This window comes from Antechinus flavipes, chromosome 3 (assembly GCF_016432865.1).
Source record: "Antechinus flavipes isolate AdamAnt ecotype Samford, QLD, Australia chromosome 3, AdamAnt_v2, whole genome shotgun sequence".
Lineage (NCBI taxonomy): Eukaryota > Metazoa > Chordata > Mammalia > Dasyuromorphia > Dasyuridae > Antechinus > Antechinus flavipes.
In genome coordinates, this window is record NC_067400.1 from 238,612,223 (window position 1) to 238,633,582 (window position 21,360).

The window sequence follows — 21,360 nt, forward strand, 5'->3', positions numbered from 1 at the left end:
TTCTATTTTTGGGTCCAGTTCTTCCAGGGCTGCATAGAATCTTTTACCAGGCCCTCAGTGTTTTCAAAGACAACTCTATAGAGATTGTGAGATTATTCCCAGAAAATCTGGGCTTTTTAAAAATTAAAACTTTTTTTAAAATTTAGTAGTATTTGCCTATAGTTACGGAGCTGCTTAAGTTAAGCTGTAGAAAAATTTCAATTGTAGTACTTCTGCTTCTTAAGTCTGTGATTATATTGCTTTCCACCTAAAAATTTGAGGAAAGGAGATCAGAGGAATAAGCCATATTTGATATTTTCATTAAAAATCATTAATTTTATTTTATAATAAATTTTAAAAGATCATTTTCACATTTTTTAAAATTTGTTATATGCAGTGTACATTTTCTACTAACAGTGATGCAGTTTGGCAAAGGAAAGTCTTGTTGTTATCGGTTTCTGACCAAAGGACAGCAGTGGATATGGCTCCAGACCCATTACTACATCACCTACCATCAATGGAATTCCAAGCCAGAGTTCATTGTCTGTACACACACTGTAGTCAGGTACAGTAAATGCCTTTCTCCCTTTGATTACAGTTGATCAATCATTGTTTCTCTGTCACAATTAATCAATTAATCAGTCAGCTTTTATTAAATGTGTATGTGCCAGGCACCATATTCTGTGTATAGAAAAAGGAGCAAAAGGTAATTTCTGCCCTTAAGGAATTTTCAGTCTAATATATCACGAAAACAAACATATACCAAACAAGCATTATACAGGATAAATAGGAATAATTAGCAAAGGGAAGACACTAGAATTAGGAGGGGTTAAAAAGACTTTACAGAGAAAAATGGAGCTATGACAAATATAAAGCTAATTCAATAAGCCTAAATGGCCAAAACCAGCTTTTCCATTCCATTTTAAGAGTTAGTTGCCCATAAACACACACACACACACACACACACACACATACACACACACTCTCACCTAAAAATCAACTTCATAAATAAAAGATGGATCTGGGGACAGAAAAGACAACAGCTTTTTAGGAATAAGATGAGGGAAGGGGGAAGAAAGAAAAACATACAAGGGTTTTAGTAGACTTAATATGAGTCACCAATGTGACATAACAGCCCAAATAGAAATAGGTAAAGCTGTCCTGGAATACATTAAGAGAGGCATGGTATTCAGAAGGAGGAATTAAATTTCATCTTTTAAGTTACATCCTGAGTCATGTTGAGTTCTAAGAACCATGTTTTAGGAAAAATGCACAAAACTGAAACATTCCTTGAAAAGGATAACCCAGCTGTAGAACTGACTGGAAAACACACCAGAAAGGATAGGATGAAAGATTGGAGTGAGGAGGGTAGTCTACTCTAAGAAGACTTAGAGGAGACATAAAACTTGCCTAAAAATATCTGAAGTGTTCTCATGTGAAGAAGGATTAAAAAACTCTTCTAGTTGACCCCAGAAGTAGGAGCAATGCATGGCAGTTGCAGAGTGATAGGTATAAGAGTAAGATGAGATTATGCTGATTGTTAAGACTTGAGACACTACATTCTTTACATCTCCATCCCCTATTTGAAAGTATATAATCACTCAAAGGTGTTTGGCCCACCCATTCATGCAAGAATGATCCAATAGATGAAGAATGTCTATAGAGTATCTCTTGCTTTCTTGTTGGGAGCGGGGAGAAGAGGGAAGAATGGAGTGAAGGAGAGAAAAATTGAGAAATCAATCCAGGATGAATGATAGAAATAAATAATTACAACTAATTCCAGATTTGAAAAAGAAAAAGAGGTCTGGCTAGAGTGCTTTCAGGAAATTTTAAAGTACTTTTACTGATTCCAAGGTTCCTATAACAGCAAAGATCCATCTTTTCAGAACAAATATTTTACCAGTATTGTTATATAACAGCAAGATCTGAACACAAATATCCCCGAAGAACTAAAAAATGAGTATCACACTCAGGCCAGTGGAAAGGATAATGGTGTGTGTGAGCAGATTGCAACATATAACCAATCAAGAACTCTAAAGAACAGAAATAAAAAATGCTGTCATAGAATTTTATAAGAGAAAGAAAAGATGGGCTGGTTGAGGGGTAAAAAAGGTCTATGGTAAATAGATAGCTTGCTCTACTAATAGCCTCACAATGTCAGGAGGAAGCAAGGTAAGTTTCCAGCACATTTTGGGGGGATAATTTATAGCAAAATTCTCAGAGGATATGGATGAAAGTTACATAGGTATAGATGGATTGTGACCAGAATTATTGAAATTCCAAAATCAGTGAGATCACAGATTTATTTAAAAAAGAAAATTTTTCTTATGTTTAGTTCTATACAAAATTGGATTGAATTGCCTCTGAAAGTGAAGGTTCCTCTAGCACATTACCTAGAAAATAGTAGACAATTGGGCAGGTAGGTGGTGAAGTGAATTCAGGAGGATCTGAGTTCAAATCTGATCTCAGACACCTAATACTTCCTAGGTGTGTGATCCTGGGCAAGTCACTTAACCCCAATTGCCTCAGCAAAAAAATAGAAAATAGTCGATAACTGATAATTCATTAGAAATCTTCCAGCAAAGGCTTAATTGGGACTCACTGAGGATATTGTAAAGGGCTTTTTTTTTTTAAATCAAATATGGGTTAGTTTATATGACTTCCATATAACTCTAGGTTATATGTATACACACACATACACACATATACACATGATCCATATAATATAATTCCCAAAGTCACCCTGACCTTATACATTAAATCCTTTACTCCAATGAAATTCTCCCTGATTTTTCTTTTTTAAAAACAAAATTATTATTTATCTTTAATACTTTTTTCTTCAAAGTTGGAGCTCTAAATTCTCTCCCTTCCCCTCTAACCCATACATTGAGAGTAAAACATGTGATACCAATTATATATGTGAGCTAATACAAAACATATTTGTCTTGTTGGAAAAAAAAAAAAACAAAAAAAAAGTTTTTAAAATGCTTTTATCTGTATTCAAAGTTCATCAATTCTTTCTCTGGATATGGATAGCACTTTATATCATAAGTCTTTTGAATAGTCTTCCTTTTCTTTGATTTCTTTAGTTCATAGACCTAATAGTGATATTGCTGAATCAAGGGGTATCCCTAGTTTTATAGCCTTTTGAGCATAGTTGCAAATTGTTCAACAGAATGGCTGGATCAGTTCACAATTCCACCAATAATGCATTAGCCTCCCCAATTTTTGGCATCCCCTCTGTATTTATCATTTTTCTTTTCTGTCATGTTAAGCAATGCTTGGTGTGAGCTGGTACTTCAGAGTTATTTTAATTTGCATTTCTTTAATCAGTAGATAACTAATCAATAGCATTGTTCCATATGACTGAAGATAACTTTGATTTCTTCTTCTGAAAACTGCCTTTATATACTTTGAACTGGGAGTATTTAGCATTTAGCAACTGGGAAATGACACAATCTTTTGAATTTTACTCAGCTCCCTATACATGTAAGAAAAGAGGCCTTTATCAGAGAAACTTGCTGTTAAAAAAAAAAATCCCATTTCCTGTCTTCTTTCTATTCTTGGCTGCATTGGTTTTGTTTGTGCAAAAGCTTTTTAATTTAATGTAACTAAAATTATCCATTTTACTTTTCCATGATTTTCTCTATCTCTTGTTTCTCCCTGATTTTTCAATAGAATTCTTTGAAAACTGTGTTTAGGCTTTTGGACCACCTCAGGGTATTATGTAGTAAATCATTGCTTCACAGATGTATTGTGTGCTTGTGTATATTTTCTTTTCTTGCTATATACTTCTGTTATCCATCCACTGCCCACTCTAATCCACATTTAGAGAAGAAAACTGAACATTGTCTTCCATAAATAATGCACACACACACCTACATTATGCTTTAAGACTCATGCTGACAACTGAGTGACACAGCCCTTGAAAGCTTCCACAGAAGAGGTTCCCATAGTAGTCCTTAGGCCTAGATTGTCAGAATGCATTCTTTTCTTCCTGGAGTATAGAGGTAGTCTTATGTATTCAGAGCTATTTTAAACCATCATGCATTGGAACACAGTTATAATGGGTAAAGGTAAAGTACCATTCACTTTTTTTCCTGCTCAATCTACAGAAATCCTTTAAGAACTTAAATCAGTTTTATAAATCAGAAAAGACTGCTTAACTGAGAAAAGAAAAAAAAAATGAAGGATTAGGGAAAGCTTACAATTAACTTTGTCACTGATTGTTGTGAGGCTTTGGACAAGTTCCTATTCTTTAGTAAATAGGGTAAGAATATTTTTTTAAATGTCAAATTTTATAAAAGGCTGACAGTCTTTAGTCCTTGTCAGTGACTAGGTGCTTATATATCCTGTCCTTTCTCCTATCCTTTTCTCTTCCATAGTTTTAGAGTGAAAATTTCATCAAGGAAAAATAGAGTGGATTGTATAAATCAACATGGAAAATGGTACCTTAGTGGCCTAACTTAGGATGTATATGTGCATACTAGGTAAAAAGCTTACAGCTTATTCAATCTATTCATTTCAGCCCTTTGCTAAATCGTTACATATTATCACAGTTGAATTGATCTACACCAACCATTAAAAGAGTGAAAACAAATGAATTGCTCTTTCTGGTGATTCTTAAATAGTGGTTTATTTGGAGAACAGGTCAATAAATGAAGGAAAGAATTGTACCTGTACCTTGATAATTCTAATACTATCTTGAGATGGACTTTTCTAAGGAATTTAATTACAAAACACATATACACATATAATCCATCTTGTGAAGCTACACTTCAGTAAACAGTACATTAGAAAACCATCTCACTTGCATAATCCAGACTAAAGGAAGTATGTGAAGCTCAGAGATTGACAACTATGAGACTTTATAAACAAGATATTACCTTCATTTTATTTTTTAAGTTTATAGTAGAAAGGGGTTCAAGGCAAGATGGAGGGGAGAAGGAAAAAAGGAATTTACATGATAACTTTATTATGTGTTCAAAGGAAATAGCAAGTTATATATAATAGATTTGCAGTTCACATGCAATCATCTTTTCTATTATACTATGTTATGAAATTGCTTGTTTTATTCCGTAGGTTAAAAATAAAGATACACTAGATGGCACAGTGAATAGACCACTGGCCCTAGAATCAGTAGGACCTGAGTTCAAATATAGTCTCAAATACTTGACACAAGATGTGTGACTTTGGACAGGTCCCTTAACTTTAATAGCCTTATCAAAAAAAAAATTTTAAATAACTTTTTTATAAAAAAAAAGCCAGTATATCATCATACTAAAAAATTATTGGTTTTAATTTTAAAATACATTTATAAATCATTTTTCTTAAAAGAAAGTTAGTTTAGAGGCTTTGTGATATAATCTTTAACTCTGATGGTTTTATTAATAAATGGAAGAGGGGGAAAAGGAAATAGGAAGAGACTATATTAAATTTATCACTAGAAAGCACTCTGTTAAAATATTTATAATAGAATTTAGAAGGTAGGATAATATGCAGTCCTTCAGACAAATAACATTTCTTGAATTCATTTTTATTGATTACTCTGGGGATAATTATGTGGCAACCCTTTTATCTCCTTCTATAGGTTTTTTTACAAAAACATTCACTCAGTTGCTGTTTCTTCCTTTTATTTTTTTTCTCCTGGTCCATTGATCTGTGGAAATGTTCCCTCTCCAGACACTAAACTTGTAGTTTCAGAAAGTTACCTAAAATACCAATTTGACTCAGGAGGATCTGAATTCAAATCAGATCTCAGACGTTTAACATTTAGCAGCTGTGTGACTCTGGGTAAATCACTTAACCCTGAATGTCTTACACGCCCACGTACACACAAATAAAAATATAAAGAAATATGATAGATTAAATTACTTGTCCCTAATGACAAAGATGAAATATGTTGTAGAAAGATTTAAACTCAGAGCTTCTTAGCTTCAAGACCAGATCTCTATCCATTACTTTGTGCTATTTCCCACTACTCCTTTAACATTTTGTTTCTCTCCCCCTTCTCCTTTAATTCTCATTAGTTATGCAGATGTTCGAGTGGAAAGGAGGCAAGAACTAGCCCTGGAAGATTCAGCATCTGAGGTTGTCGACTCTTCAACACTAAAGGTACCATGCCTCTTGGTATGTTTTTCATAAGCAAATATTTGTTGACTGATTGAATGTGGTTTATATTTAATTAAATATCTTTAAATAAGTTGCCTATGGAGTTGGAGGTTATTGGACTCTATTATATAGTTGGACTATATCATGTATATGTAATATATATGGATATTGTCCAAGATGGATTCTAATGCTTTTGGTATTTTTCAACCATTTAAATAGTGTCCAATTCTTTGTGATCCCAATGACAAAATACTAGAATGGTTTGCTATTTCCTTCTCCAGCTCATTTTACAGATTAGGAAATTGAGTCAAATAGGGTTAAGTAACTTGCCCAGGATCACACAGCTAGAAAGTATCTGCACCTGGATTTGTACTCAGTAAGTCTTCCTGCCTTTAGACCTGGTGCTCTATGCACTGCATCACCTAGCGACCACTTTGTTGCATAGCATGATGTAAAGAAAATACATGGGATCCTCATTCTTCTATTTATTAAATATGTGACCTTGTAATCGTCACTATGTGACCATAGCTGAGTTATCTCTGAAGCTTAGTTTCCTCATCTACAAAATAAGGATGCTTGAATTCAATATTTTCTAAAGACTTTACTTTAAAGGCACTTTAAAACACCATAGAGCCATTAATTACTCTATCCTCTCACTACGTCAGAGAAAAAGGAGTTCTTTTTTAAACTTTCACTTAAAAGATAACCAAGGCACAGTAATTTTAGTAATCAATTTCAGTTTGTCACTGTCCTGCATTAAACACTGCTAAGCTAAATGGGGCAGACACTTTTCCATGATAAGTTTGTCACTGGGATAATATCTATTTTATACTCATTCCATATGATGTTGTAAGAGGGACACAACATATGTTACTATCAATAAAATGAAAATTATTTGAATCATAGATTAGAAACTTCCAGTGGTTCACTTTGCTGAGAAAATCCAATATAAACTCCTTAAGTTGAGTTAAGATCCTCCACAGTCTACATTTTGACCACTTTTTGCAGCCTTATCTTAGAATACTTGCCATCACTTATTCTCTTTACCAACAAAACAAATTTCCTTTTTTTACTCCAGGTTAGCTAATGGGGGAAACATAGAGGGTCTTATCAATGTGATATGGGGCCAGCTGGACTCAGGTCAACATTTTATCAATTGTTATTATTAAGAAAAGGCGAGACCCCCATTGGTGTTCCCTGTTCTCTTAATGCCTTCTCCTTCCTTTGTCTTTGCTAATGTCATTCCTCTTTTAAATTATGTTACAATATAGGCTGTTGATGGAACTGTGAATTGGTATGGTCATTCTGGAAAACAAATTGGAATGATGTAAATAAAGTGACTAAAGTGCACATGCTCTTTGACTTAGAGATTCCACCGCTAGTATATCTCTAGGGAGGTCACTGACAAAAAAGAAAGATTCTATATACATCAACATTTTTAAAGCAGCTCTGTTTTGTGATAGCAAAGAAGTAGAAACAAAGTAGATGGCATCAATTGGAGAATGGCATCAACTGGAGAATAGCTAAACAAATTCTGGCTCTTAAAAGTAATGGAATTCTACTGTTCTAAGAAATGTCTTGATGTATACAAAGAAATATAGAAAGACTTACGTGAACTGCTACAAAGTGAAGTAAGCAGAGCCAGGGAAAACAATACATACAATGATTACAACAAGATAAATTAGGCAGAAAAAAAATCAATAATCAAATTATTTATTGAAATTGATTTTTTAATTTATAAAAAATAAACTATAACCAATAAAAAGAGCTATGAGATAATGCTTCTCTCTTCCTACTTCTTCTCAGAAGTTGGGGGTACATGGGTGTGGAACATTACATATAACAAAGTGTATATGTATGTATGTATGTATATTCAGCTTTGCTGAGTTTTGTTTTCTCTTTTTCTTTTTTTTCTCCTCTGGGAAGAAAATAGGGAAGTGGGGTAAGGGGGAATATAGGCAATGTAAAGATAAAAGATATCAATAAAAATCTATTTTTAAAATTTATACAAAAAAATTAAGTCAACTCACTGTGACAATTGGCATGACTATACTCTGAGTTCAAAAAATTTCATAACAAGAAGGAAAATTGATCAGTTTCTTTTATCCACTTCCATACCTTCATTTCTTAGAAAATGCTTTTCCAAATGAATGATGTGCTAACTCAGGTATCCACACTTGAGAAGGAAAAGAGACACAATGCATAAAACACCTCCAGGCCAAATGCCTGGATAATATATGTCCAAAAAAAAACTTATTGAAAGGCAGTCTTTACAACAGTCTGAAGACAGGAGTGGGCTGCTGTGGGCTTCTAAATCTGCATCCAGATTCTGCTAAGACTGGAGAGTTCCTCTCACTGGAGAGATGTGGTCATTTTTAAAAGGGCTCCCCAGATTAATCTTTTTGCTTAGAAAAAGATTTGTCTATGATATGTGTTAAGGATACTCCTTTTTGAGGTCTCCAAAATAGTGGCTTCTGGAGAGCAAGAGCTTAATTTGTGATTTCTTTAGGATTGAGATTGATGAGCACAGATATTGATTGAGGAGATAAGAATATGGCAGCTATTTTCCTTGTTATCTTATTTAGACACATAGTAAGTCTTATCTATGATGACAGGTGATATGGAGCCATAAGGATTCTGGTGGACATTTATTGAGAAACACCTTATTGGTTTATTTTCGAGGTGAAGGAAAGAAAAAAATGAACACTCTCAGCATATTTGTTTGTTATCTGGCAAGTTCCAGGAAAATGATTTTGTGTTATTCTCTTCAGTGACATATCAAAGGCCTTATAAGGGTGCTTATGTTTCCCCCTTCCTCATCACTGAACATATGAAATGCCAATTCAGATTCCACAGGAGAGGAGGGATAAGCTTTTAATACACAAAGATCCTATTCTTATTAACATAGCTATATATATATGTGTGTGTGTGTGTGTGTGTGTGTGTGTGTGTGTGTGTGTACATATAAATATAAATATATATATACATATATATATATATTTATATGTATAAAATATATATATGCATGATTTTATTCTGGAGTAAGCACTAACAGTTCATTTCCAGTCTTCAGAATAAGAAAATATAGCACTTGCAGTTACAAAATTTAAAGCAGTAATACCATATCCTTATCAATATAATAAGGAAAGGTAATTGTATCATAAAGACCAGACATTATGAAAAGCATTGCAACAGTTAAATTTTCACTGGCCTTGACACCCACAGACCTTTTTCTTTCCTTTCAGGCCTAAGTCAGGTCCTACATACTCTATGAAACAGTCTTTGATTTTCCCAGTAATCTTCTCCCCTTCAGATTCTATAAGGCATCCCTCTTTGAATTTATTGTCTAATTTAACTATTCATGTTTATTTGTCTCAATATTCAAATACAGGTTACTTGAACATTGGAACTGTTTCTGATTTTAGCTTTCTATCTCCATTAATTACTCTCTGTGTGATCTTGGAAAAGTCATTTAATTTCCCTAGGCCTAAATTTCCTTATCTATAAAATGAGAGGATTGCATTGGATGGTCCCTCCTAGAGGTGATTTATATTCTTATGAATCTAAATGTTGTCTATTCAACCTTCAATTAAAAACTTTCTCCATAAAAATTATTATTAAAGAGACATCTCTTGTGTACCAGCCCTCTAAAAGGTCCTTGATTCCAGGCCAACTAAAATACAAACAGAAAGTGTACCATATTTCCATATTAAATTTGAAAATGAACTCATATATATATTCTGATTTCCTCATGTTATACCAAAATAATTAAAGCAAAGTGCCTTGCCTTAAATTTCTTAATTATTGTCAGGACTAGGACTAAAATCCAATTCACATTACTCTCATTCTGTTTTCCCTCTGTAATGGTGTCTTTTGTCTATTTAGAAGCAGCTCGCAGGTATAGTGGATTGAGCTTGGGTGAGAAAAAATAAAGTTCACATCTAGCCTCAAGCTAGTAAATGTGTCATCCTGGGCAAGTCACTAAAATGTTTGTCTGCCTCAGTTTCCTCATCTATAAAATGGAGATAATAGCACTTACCTCCCAGGATTATCGTGAGGATTAAATGAGATAACACATGTAAAGTGTTTTGTAAAACTTGAAATGATATGTAAATGCTATTAGTGTCCTCTGCTAGAGAAATAATATCTGAACCTATCATTGACTGAGATGGATAAAAGAAAATAAAAATCATCTTTAAAAATGAAAGAGTAGTTCAATCTCCTTTCAGAGTATCCTCTGCTGACATGATTTATGCTAATGCACAATACAGTTATTAATCTTCAGCATAGTGATATGGTACATCTTGTCTTTGTTTATTGAAGTGTTTAATATCCAAGCTTGCCACATAATACATCATGAATCATGTCAGAGTATAATATTAAGCTGTTAATAGGCAGGTGTTGGAGGCAATACATCATGGCTGAAAGATAGCATAATGTTTAGGACGTGAATTTTCAATAGGTATCTTTTCTTGAGCAAAGACTTCCTGCCAGCTTCAAGTTCCAGAAGAAAAAAAAAAAAACTCAAAACATTACCTATGAGAATAGCAACTATTAGCTTAAATCAAAAACTGGTTCTGAAATGGCCTTCCTAAGAAAAACTGTAGATGATGGTTTTTATAATCAAGCTTCTATTATATGGCAGGTAGTACAATGGATAGAGTATCAGCTCTAGGCTAGGGAGGATCTGAGTTCAAATGTAGCCTCAGCTACTAGTTGTGTAATTTAAGTCACTTAACCCTGTTTGCTTCAGTTGTCATATCTGCAAAATGAGCTGGAGAAGAAAGTGTCAAACCATTCTAATATCTTTGCCAAGAAAATCCCAAATGAGGTTATGAAGAGTTAGACACAACTGAACAACAACAACAAAATATGCCAGATATTGCTCCGGGCATTAGAGTTACAAGCCTAAAGAATAGGGTTGTGATAGACTCAGCTCCAGCTGGTCTCAGGAATATGTTATATCCAGGAAATTGGCAAATGCTAAAAATCAGGGCTTGATTAATTGTTTTGTTGATTGTCTAGGCTGAACAAGGTGTGATGTAGAAAATGTTAATTATGTAGATTAAATTTGAAAGTGTGTCCTATACACAATTTTTTTCTTGGAAACCTGGTTATTTAACATTTGCCAGCATACTCCTGCCTACACTTAGTGTGTAACATTCTAATGAGGAGAGAGCAAGCACATACTGAAGCAGAAAGAGTGCAAGACAATTTGAGCAAGAGAGTACTAGCAGTGGAAAGATTAGGAAAGACTTAAGGTAGAAGGTGATACATCTTGGAGAAATAGAGGAATTCTGTTAGGAAGACAGGGAAAGTGCTTTCCAAGCTCAGAGTAAAATGAAAGGAAGAATAGGAAAAGGGAATAAGGCATGTGATCTACACAAAGGAGGGACAGAAAGTCAATTTACCTGAATCACAAAGTACAAGGCGGATTAATATTCATTGTAGCTGGAAAGTTTAGTTGGGGCCAGATAGAGGCTTTAAAAGATAAAATATATTAATCTATTATAAAATTATACTTTATCCTGAAAGAGATAACAGCAGAATCAAGAAACCAAATAATTACATCCACACAATGATTTATTTGGCAATTCATGTGCTTATAAAACAAACTGTGCCCAAGGTTCTTGGTAGCCAAGGACCCAGAAGCTCATAGTTAATATACAATTTGTAGGGAGTTAAAAAAAAAAAAAAAAAAAAAGGAAACATGGGATTATAGAGTTTGAGACATCTGGTTTCTCATTGGGTGTGGGGGAATGGTGGTAGTGGGATACACTGAGGTGAGAGGAAAAAGAAAATCTTGTGACATTCTTTAAGTCAGCTGATAGTGAGAGGAGTACTGTTGTGAAACTTCATAAATCAGGTAACTTACATGGAGTTGAAACTTAACTCTACAAAATGATGGATAAAAGCAAAAAGGAACCATTAATGCTATTTTTTTTAATATAACAGAAGAAATAGAAAGTGATTGGAGTTCATAGAATAGGTGAGTGTCATGGTCACATCTTCACTTGAGAAAAATCACTTTGATTGCAAGAAATTTGAAGAAGGGAGACCAATTAAAAAGTTGCAGATAGAGATGATCCTTAGATATACCAATTCCTAATAGAAAGAATAGCAAAATGTACAACACACACACACACACACACACACACACACACACACACACCCCTTTCACTGTGCCAAATTGCATAATTGTAACCCCATGGCTCAGTAATTTCCATATAGTTATATCTAACATATACATAATGGGTTTTTTTTCTCTTTTTAGCTTGAAAAAATATTATATCTCAGACTTGATCCACATGTACAAAATTAAGCCATAGGAAATGTGAAGTTAGCTTATATAAGTAAGAAACACATAATACTTTGTTCATCATACCACCTGTGCAGTCCTTTAGATCCAGGTAACCTGGACAATGAATAGATAGGAATCTGAAGAAAATAGGCTGATACTATTTCCATGTTTCTTCTATTCAGAGACTTACTTGGGTTTTAGTAGTCATGTCAAGAAAGTAGAAATTATAGATGGGTTGGAATGAAATGAAAATCTGAGGATTCAATATATTGACTTTTGTTTTTTTAATCCCTGAGTTCATTTTACTGTGGTGGAAATTGATGATGCTGTGGAAATCGCATGGACAAAATTGCATAGGTTATGACCAAATCATTATAAAGTTTTGGGCAAATCTCAAGTTTCCTAATCTGTGAAGGGGTTAAAGTAGATTGACTGCCTAGATCTCCTCTATCTCTAACATCCTATAATTCTTTGGGTCTGTTCTTAATTCTTCTGAAGCCTAGACCATGAAAAACTGGATGAGCAGTTTTCCATAGATGAAATAATTTCTCTTTAGGAATGGATTTCCAGTTCAAAAGAGATATAAAATTAAAAAGTCAAATGACGAAAATACAATATGTGACAGAAAAATCCAATATCCCAAAATGCAATTTCATTGGTAGCATCAATATGTTTGGAACAATCATCTCAAAATTACTGTTATTATCAAAACTACAAATTTAAGGTTATCAAACAACTGAATTCATTTACATTATTCTCACAGTGAAAATTAAATTGTCTTTATTCATTTGTATTTCAAGGACAAGGGGGCAAGCTTGGATCCTCAACAACACTTTGGTGCTCTTGAAGTGGGTGCCTCTGTCCTTAACACTAGCCAATCACCATCAGCATCTTCAAGAAGTTCTCACAAATCTTCCCATACACCCATGTCTGAGACTGCCTGTGAGTATGACACCTCAAGACTTAACTAGTGACCAGATTCTTTTGCAGTCTACAATTCAATGGATTGTGGCAGGAGAAAGCAATTATTCATCTGAATAGGGAGATATGTCCATTGGTATTCCTCAAATTGAATACAAGTCAATGCTTGTTACAAAGGAGATTGGTACCCAGGACTTATATTGTTATGCCATAGTGGTCACTTGATCACTTATTCATATCTCTACCAAAGGATGCTAATATGTTACTCAACTCAAGCTTTAAGTGCCTAACACAAAACTCTGCTAAGCACCAAGAATATAAATAAAATTGAAAGACAGTCCCTGCTCCCAGAGAACTCATAATCTTTTAATAGAGGAGACCACATGCAAACAACTAGGTACAAACAAGGTATATGTGGGATAAATTGTAGATGATCAATAGAAAAAAGTCACTGACAGTAGGGGGATCCAAAACAGAAGTATTAAAAGAGATGAAACAGAAGTTGATGTTTTTGCTACTTCCCAGTAATTCTGTTCGATTTAATTCAATAAACATTTATTATCTACTTCTTATATACAAATTACTGTGCCAAGCTTTTGAAAATACAAAGATAAAACAATAAAAGTGTCTCCGCAAGGAGCTTAGGTGCTATTGAGAGGACATTGAAGTTAATAGGTAAAACGAAGCTTGAGGATATGTTTTATCCTGCTGCTATATCCAATATGCTATTCTTGTCCCTATTAAAATGAAAAAATGGAAAGGTTTATAGGTGTTTAATCAATCACATTCATCGAGGCTGAGATGTCCTTCCTTCCACAGTGATTCCTATTATAGTTCTTCTGGGAATTCTTGATTTATTTTATTTTAAATTTAAATTTTTAAATATTTTTAAAGAGCCTGCTTCAAAAGGATATGTGAGTCATTAAAAATACTTGTTGCTTTCTTAACAGCCACTCCAACCAAACTGATCACAGAATCCAGTACCCCTTCCTTGTCAAGGACCTCCAGCCTACCACAGGAGTTACCCATGCAAGGGCTCAGTCAATCTGCTGCAATGCCTGTGAGTGTTGCTATTGTTCAATTGAGTCCAATTCTTCATGGCCTCAGGGATTATTGTATGTCAACCATGGGTTGTTTTTTTATTTTGTTTTGTTATGTTTGGCAAAGATACTGGAGGGGCTTGCCATTTTCTTCTCCAGTTCATTTTACAGATGAGGAAACTGAAGCAAATAGTTAAGTGACTTGCCCAAGATTCGTAAGTGTCTGAAGTCACATTTGAATTCAGGTATTCCTGATTCTGGAGCTAGTGCTCTATCCACTGAGCCACCTAGTTGCCTACATTGCCTGTGAGTACACACATAAAATAAGATGAACTTCTACCATGGACAGAGTACTGGAATATATTTCTGGTTTCCTCTAAAATGCCTCGAAAAGCCTTTTTTAGAAATTACATTTGACTGTATTAGGAAACATTAATGTTTTAATGCTTTCCAGGAGTCAACTTATATACTAAACAATACACACACACACACACACACACACACACACACACACACACACACTCCACAACTTGAAATTTTGGAGACTATAAAGCAATGCACTATTCCTTTCATTAATCATATAGGGCATAGATCCAGCAAACCATTATTTTCAAATATAATGAAAATTGTTGATCAGTTCTGATGACTCATTTTCCAACACATTGTCCTCTAATTATTCCTTATATTTTTGGAAATTAGGTTTTTTTTAACCTTTTAAAAAAGTCCAAATTTTAATTTAGTTAAAATTTCACCTAAAATTTTACTTGAATTAGAATCTCATTTTAAATTTAAATTTAATTAGAATTTCACCTGAAATTTAACTTAATTTTTATTTTAAAAATTAAAATTTTAATTGAATTGAATTTTGATTTAAAATTTTTCAAACTACACATTAGGTTTTGAGTTCCCTGTTCCACAGTTTGTCTCAGCTTGCTGAATGGAGTCAGGGACAAAAGATCAATATTAATCTTTCAGAAGACTTCCTCCAAAGATTCCAAAGCAGAATTTCACAGAATTCCTATTTCATCTCACTAAAGCTGAAGATAAACAATAGTAAATTACAAGCTTATTGCCTAGTACTAGGGCACTTATAGCAGCTAGCACAGTTCTGTTTTCACTAGTTGATGGTGAGCATTTGTCTTGAAGCCACATACATTAAAGATTAAGACTTGCAAATGCGGAGTAGAACTAAGTTGCCAAGGCCAGCTATTTCTGCTGAATGGGCAGGATGAAATAATATTCCTTTGAATAATTCTTAGAACTTGGTGTAATAGGGAAAAAAACATTGAATTTAGATTTAAAAGACCTGGGTTCAAATTTCATTTGACAAATTGTGTGACCAGCTAATCCTTAATTTAATTCCCTTAATTTGTCTCAGTTTACCTCAGCCTATAAAACAGGAATAGCACTATCTGTAGCATGGATTTGATCTGTCCCATTCTTGGGGCAGATATTGTGCATCCTTCTGCACATTCTATCCAGTTTACTTTTGGGGATGAGGGAGGGTGTCATAAGCTATACAACTGTGAAGTTTTAGAATTCTCTGGAAACTGTATCTGTTAACAAACCAGGATTCTTTTTTCTCAATCCCCCTCCTTCCCCACCCCCAGGCTTCTCTGCCTTCTCAGTCATCCTGTGATCTGCTTACACAGCATCTGTTGCCTCAGGCTGTTTTGCAAAGCCCACCTACACCCATGACACAGGTAAGTCTAGTTCTTGGGGAGTAGGGAAGGGGGCAAAAATTCTTCTTAAAATGGAGACCTTTCCCTCCTACATTTGAAAAGGCATCTCTTTTCTCCCTCAGTGTGCACATAAATGGGTGTGCACACAGACTGATCTGCATATTAAGACACAAAATCAAAATTCCAATCAGGGGATACTTCCCCCAATGACATAGTAGATTCAGAGCAGATCCTGAAGCCAATAAGATCTGGATTCAAGTCCATCCTCTGTGACATTTACTGATGGTTGAACCCCTGGGCAAATAAGTCATATAACCTGCATACTCTATTAAAGAGTAAGCAGGAATGATTGCATACAAAGAGGGATACAAAGAAAGGCAAAAGAGTCCCTATCCTCGAAGGGTTCACAATCTAAAGCTAATCTAATCTAAGTCCAATCCTTATCCCTGTTTCTCCTGTGGTCATTTTGACCATTTTCCATGTTACAGGGAAGGTAGTATTCACATTCTTCTAAATAATATCATCTTTTTCAGTTCTGCCAAAATAAATTATACAATCGAGTCCTTCATCCTAGTCTTGTTTTCTAATTCTTTCATAATTTTCCTGGGTCTCTGCATGTTCTGCCAAGTTTTCTATGCCTCTTTTCTTATTTTCCACATTACCTTAAATTGGATATAATAGCCTTGAAAAGGTTTCTCACCAGAAGATTACCTTAGGTATCCAATATATTTTATAAGAAGTATCATGTTGGTTGTGTTTTTTTTGTTTGTTTGTTTGTTTTTATCCTTAAATAACTGAATTGTTCAGTTTCTGGATAGTTAAATCCTTGAATGCACTATTTGCACACAGCAGCTCAATGGGTTAATGCACCATGCTAATGGAAGCCAAGCCTTTGGGTTTTATTCCCTTGTGGACCAGTCAGTTAGCTTTGCTCAACCCATGACCACAAACTTCACCCTATAACCACAGCAAGTCATCTCACAGATGTGTTTGACAAGAGGAACTCAGCCAGAATGTGTACATATGGGTGGGTTAATGCAAATCTACCCCACTACTGGAAAATTATTTAAAACCATTCCTCTATTGGCATAAGTATCCAGCAGCATTATCTTTGAAACAGGATAGCATAGCACACATAACACATTTGACAAGCCATGCTGACAACCCTTCCTGTTAACAGTAAAACTTCATTCGTTTAGAGCCTACTTATGCAGAACCAGTAGTAACTGAGATATGTTATATGTGATCCTTATTGGGGAAATCAAACAGAATAGTTTCCTTCACTGCAGATTTTTAGTGTTTTATCCATACTAGAACCAGTCTCCATGTAAAATCCATACCTTTTTTCCAACAAAATGTTCAGGAAATTAAAAGCTCCTTTAGCTTCCAGATCTAGAAATCAATTTTTGCAGGATAAACAATTTTTGTGTTTTATAGTATATAATTGTGTGGGGGTAGATCTTTTTAAACTGTATTTAATTTTATCTATTAGTATCCACTTATAGTCTAATTTATAATATGCATCATCCTTAGAAAGAATGGAACTCTATTCCTCTAAAAATGTTCTATCATAAAGACTTCATTCTTTTCTTCCTCCACTGAATTGATGACATTTTACTACTAATGCTAAATCAGATATCAAATGAAAATAGAAACAAGTACCTATTTCTCTTTTTCAATAGGAATTTGTCAAGAATAATGCTTCTTTATGAAGTTTATACAACATTTTATAAATGATGCTGAGTATTTGAAAGTACTTATATTAAATACTTTAAAAACTTCAAATATTAAATTAACTTTGCAGTCAAACAAGTCTATATTTTCTAGCCATGCTTCCTTCTGATTGCATCCTGTGTCACTGGATTAACAGAATATAGCATGTTGTTCTGAATATAGGCCATAGTTTCCTTTTAGATCTGGCCTACATAAAGCCTAAGTATGTCCTATAATCAGTATTATTTTTAGTATAACTACATAAGGTTTTTTTTTTCTATTTCAAAGATATTTTTTCTTTTAAGGGCCAATTTGGAGCTGGTTTGCAAAGGATAGGCACTAATAGGTTCACATTACCTTGGAAGGAAGTGTTTAGTGAAATGATTCAAGAATCTATGCTTGGGTCCTCTGCCTTTTAAGAATTTTATCAATGATTTAGATGAAGATGTAGATAAAATGTTTGTCCAGTTTGAAAACAGCATCAAGCTAAGAACTAGTAATAAATGATAGAATTGAAATTTAAAAATATCTCAGGATATATTCAGAATGGTGGACTAACTATATTAAGGTGAAATTTAATGATGATTAACTGAAAACTTGCCTTTGGGATAAAAAACTAACTGTGTTAAGTTCAAGGTAGGAAAAGTAAATAGTCTGACAATATGTGGAAAAGATAAGGTGGTGTTCATAAATGACAACTTGATTTAGAATGTATTGGGAAATGAGGGAGTTGGTAGTTTTTTCCATGGTCTGACTCAATGATACTACTCTTGGAGTATTGTGTTCATTGTTGGATGCCATATTTTAGGAAGAACATTGACAAACCAGAACATAGTAAAGGAATAAATGCTGGATAGTGAGATTGTCATAGATTATTTCATATGACGTTTAGTTGAAGGAGTTGATTGGGAATCTTTAGATAGGAGAAAAGAAGACTTAAGAAGGACATGACTTGAAAACTCCATTGTGTCTTGTGGCAAAGATTTCTGGATGGCCCCATTGGGTAGAACCAGGAACAATAGGTGGCTTTAATAGAGAAGTACTACGAAGTTTCATGGAAGAAAAATCTTAATACCAATTTCTGTCCAAAAAGTAGAATGAGATTTTCTCACAGACATTGTATAATCATCTGTAGGGTAGGATTTTATTCAAACAAGTATTGGATTAGTTAACCTCTGAGGTTCCTTCAATTCTCAAAATCCACGGTTCCTCAGGGGTAACATAACATTTCACTTTTATAATTACCTACATCTATGGAATATTGGAAATAATGTGTACAGAAGAAGTCCCAAACTCACAGCCTTGACTCCACCAGATTAAACTTTTATTAGAAAATGTTTTTACCAAATTAAATCAAAATGCAATACAACATAGATGATTTAATTTATGGTTTTCTAAGTCAGTATGCAGCCTCCAGGGACCCATTTCAATTTGAGGTTGACATTACTGATATAAATGAAGTTGGATTTTATTTTTAACAAAATATGTTATATGTTTGTTTTCTTTTGCTCACTCCTAAAATTTGTTTGTATCTCTCAAAATTCTAATTAATCCAGAGTTTTCATCATTTGTATTCTGGTAATTGAGGTTTTAGTGCATATCATCCAACATTGGTTAGTTATTCCAATAAGGAATCATTAATAATTCCATTATTTTGATTTTCTTTCCCCAGCTCCTCACTATCACACACACAAAAAATCATTATTTCCTACACAGGAGAAAAATAAACTAAATGAAATGACTAGAGGATACATTTGTAAAAGAGAAGAACATGAATACTGCAGAGTTTTCAAACAGGGATAAAGGGAATGTTGATGTAATAACCTTAAAGAAAATTTAGCCACAGTCCACAACTCTCATCTATGTCTGCTATCATGCGTATTTTCCCTCAAGAAATTATTTAGCATTTTGCTATCTCAAAGCACTTTAGCAGAAATCCATTAACTCACATATAGCATTGTTCTAAAGGAAGCAAATAGTATACATCATCTCCATTTTGTGAAGAAGCAAGCAAGAGAAATCACAATGATAATACACATTTGGGTAGCAAAATTATCATTATCAGAGACCATTAGCATAGCCTCCTGATCTTGGACAGAGGTCACCAAGAGTCGCGTACCTATCATCTGCCTCTAATCTTTGTGTCTTCACCAAAATCTCCAGGGCTGCTTATATAGTGTCTATCTGGTGCTTGGTACTACACTGCTTCCTCATTAAATGAGCAGTTGACATTTTGGAGTCCCCTTGAGGGTTTTCCACAGGGCCACCTTAAGGTATATAGCATGAATGGCTAAGAAATCCAAACATGCTTATAACCTTTTCTATAGGCCTAAAGCAAACCTTTAGTTTGTTCCCAGGAGAACTTAAAGTTAAAATCTTGTCACTGGGAAAAAAACAAAACAAAACAAGAATGTTATTTATTAACGTATTTGACTTTTCTGGGGGTAATTTTGCTTGCTTGTTTGCTACCACTGACCCAGATTCTCTTGAGAAGGGAAACATCAAGAATCTAGGGAATGATGAGGAAAGATGTCATGAGCTACCCCCAAATCTTTGCCAGTTAGCTAAAGGCCCTCAAGGCCAGTTTAGAGAGCATGCTTCAGTGTAATGTACCATCAAATTAAAGCTCATTCGTGATCCATTACATAACAGGCCGGTGCTGTCCAGGATCACATTCAGGATAATTATAGAACCTAAAAATGTCTGTGAATCTGTCACATGCAAGCTGCCATGCCCTCACTGGGAGTAAATGGAGGTGGAGAGAGACTTCTTTTGGTGTCCTGCTTTTGACATTCTTTTCAAAATCTCTCTCTCTCTCTCTGTCTCTGTCTCTCTCCCCACAACTGAATTTAGAAAATGAATATGCAATCAGCACTTACAAAATCAAGCAATAACTTGGTATTACCAGACTGTAGTGAGATAAATTTATCATAACAAATTTAGAATGAGCTCCACTGACCTAGAAAGAAATAATATCAGAGGATTATAGATTAAGAGCTGGAAAGAACCTTAGTGATCATCTAGTCAAACACCCCCATTTTACAGATGAGGGAACTGAGGTCGAAAAAGATTAAGTGGTCACATTAACTGCTTTTGACACTTGGTAACAAAATGGCTTAAGTCCCACTTTACCCTTTAAAACTTTAGTTATCTCATCCATAAAATGTATGTAATAATCTCTTTAGTACCTACCTCACAGAGCTGCTGTGAAACTAAAGTACAATCATATATATAAAGCAATTTGAAAACTTTAAGGTACTCATGTTTTTAACATGTAAAGTGTTTTGCAAGCCTTAAAGGACTTTATAAATAGTAGCTAGTATAAGTAAGAGAGTTAGGACTTTATTTCAGTTACTTCTTTCACTCCAAGTCCAATGCTTATTCCACTATACTATGTGGCACCTAAAAGAAAATAGGCTATAAGCAAATAATCATTGTCATTAGATTCAAATATATATATATATGTATATATATATATATTAAAACCTTCATGGACATTGCTGCCTCTCCCTTCTCGGCTGAATTGGGGTCACTGGACTGACACTGGTGGGGGGGGCAAGGGCATGCAAAAAATAAATATGGAGGACTCATCATTGAAACCTATCTGAATGAT

General features: G+C 34.3%; 1 protein-coding gene across 4 annotated transcripts in view; it reads left to right on the forward strand.

The window, feature by feature from the left end:
- The window catches only part of NPAS2 (neuronal PAS domain protein 2), a 236,947-nt gene that overhangs the window by 200,794 nt on the left and 14,793 nt on the right, over positions 1-21,360 (forward strand). For 3 of the 4 annotated variants that reach the window (XM_051984739.1, XM_051984736.1, XM_051984738.1), the window contains 5 exons: positions 397-544; positions 6,009-6,108; positions 13,192-13,333; positions 14,263-14,372; positions 15,963-16,055. In XM_051984739.1, coding sequence (XP_051840699.1) covers positions 397-544; positions 6,009-6,108; positions 13,192-13,333; positions 14,263-14,372; positions 15,963-16,055 — 593 coding nt within the window. The remainder of the gene's footprint in view (positions 1-396; positions 545-6,008; positions 6,109-13,191; positions 13,334-14,262; positions 14,373-15,962; positions 16,056-21,360) is intronic. The other variant, XM_051984737.1, reaches the window with a different exon arrangement.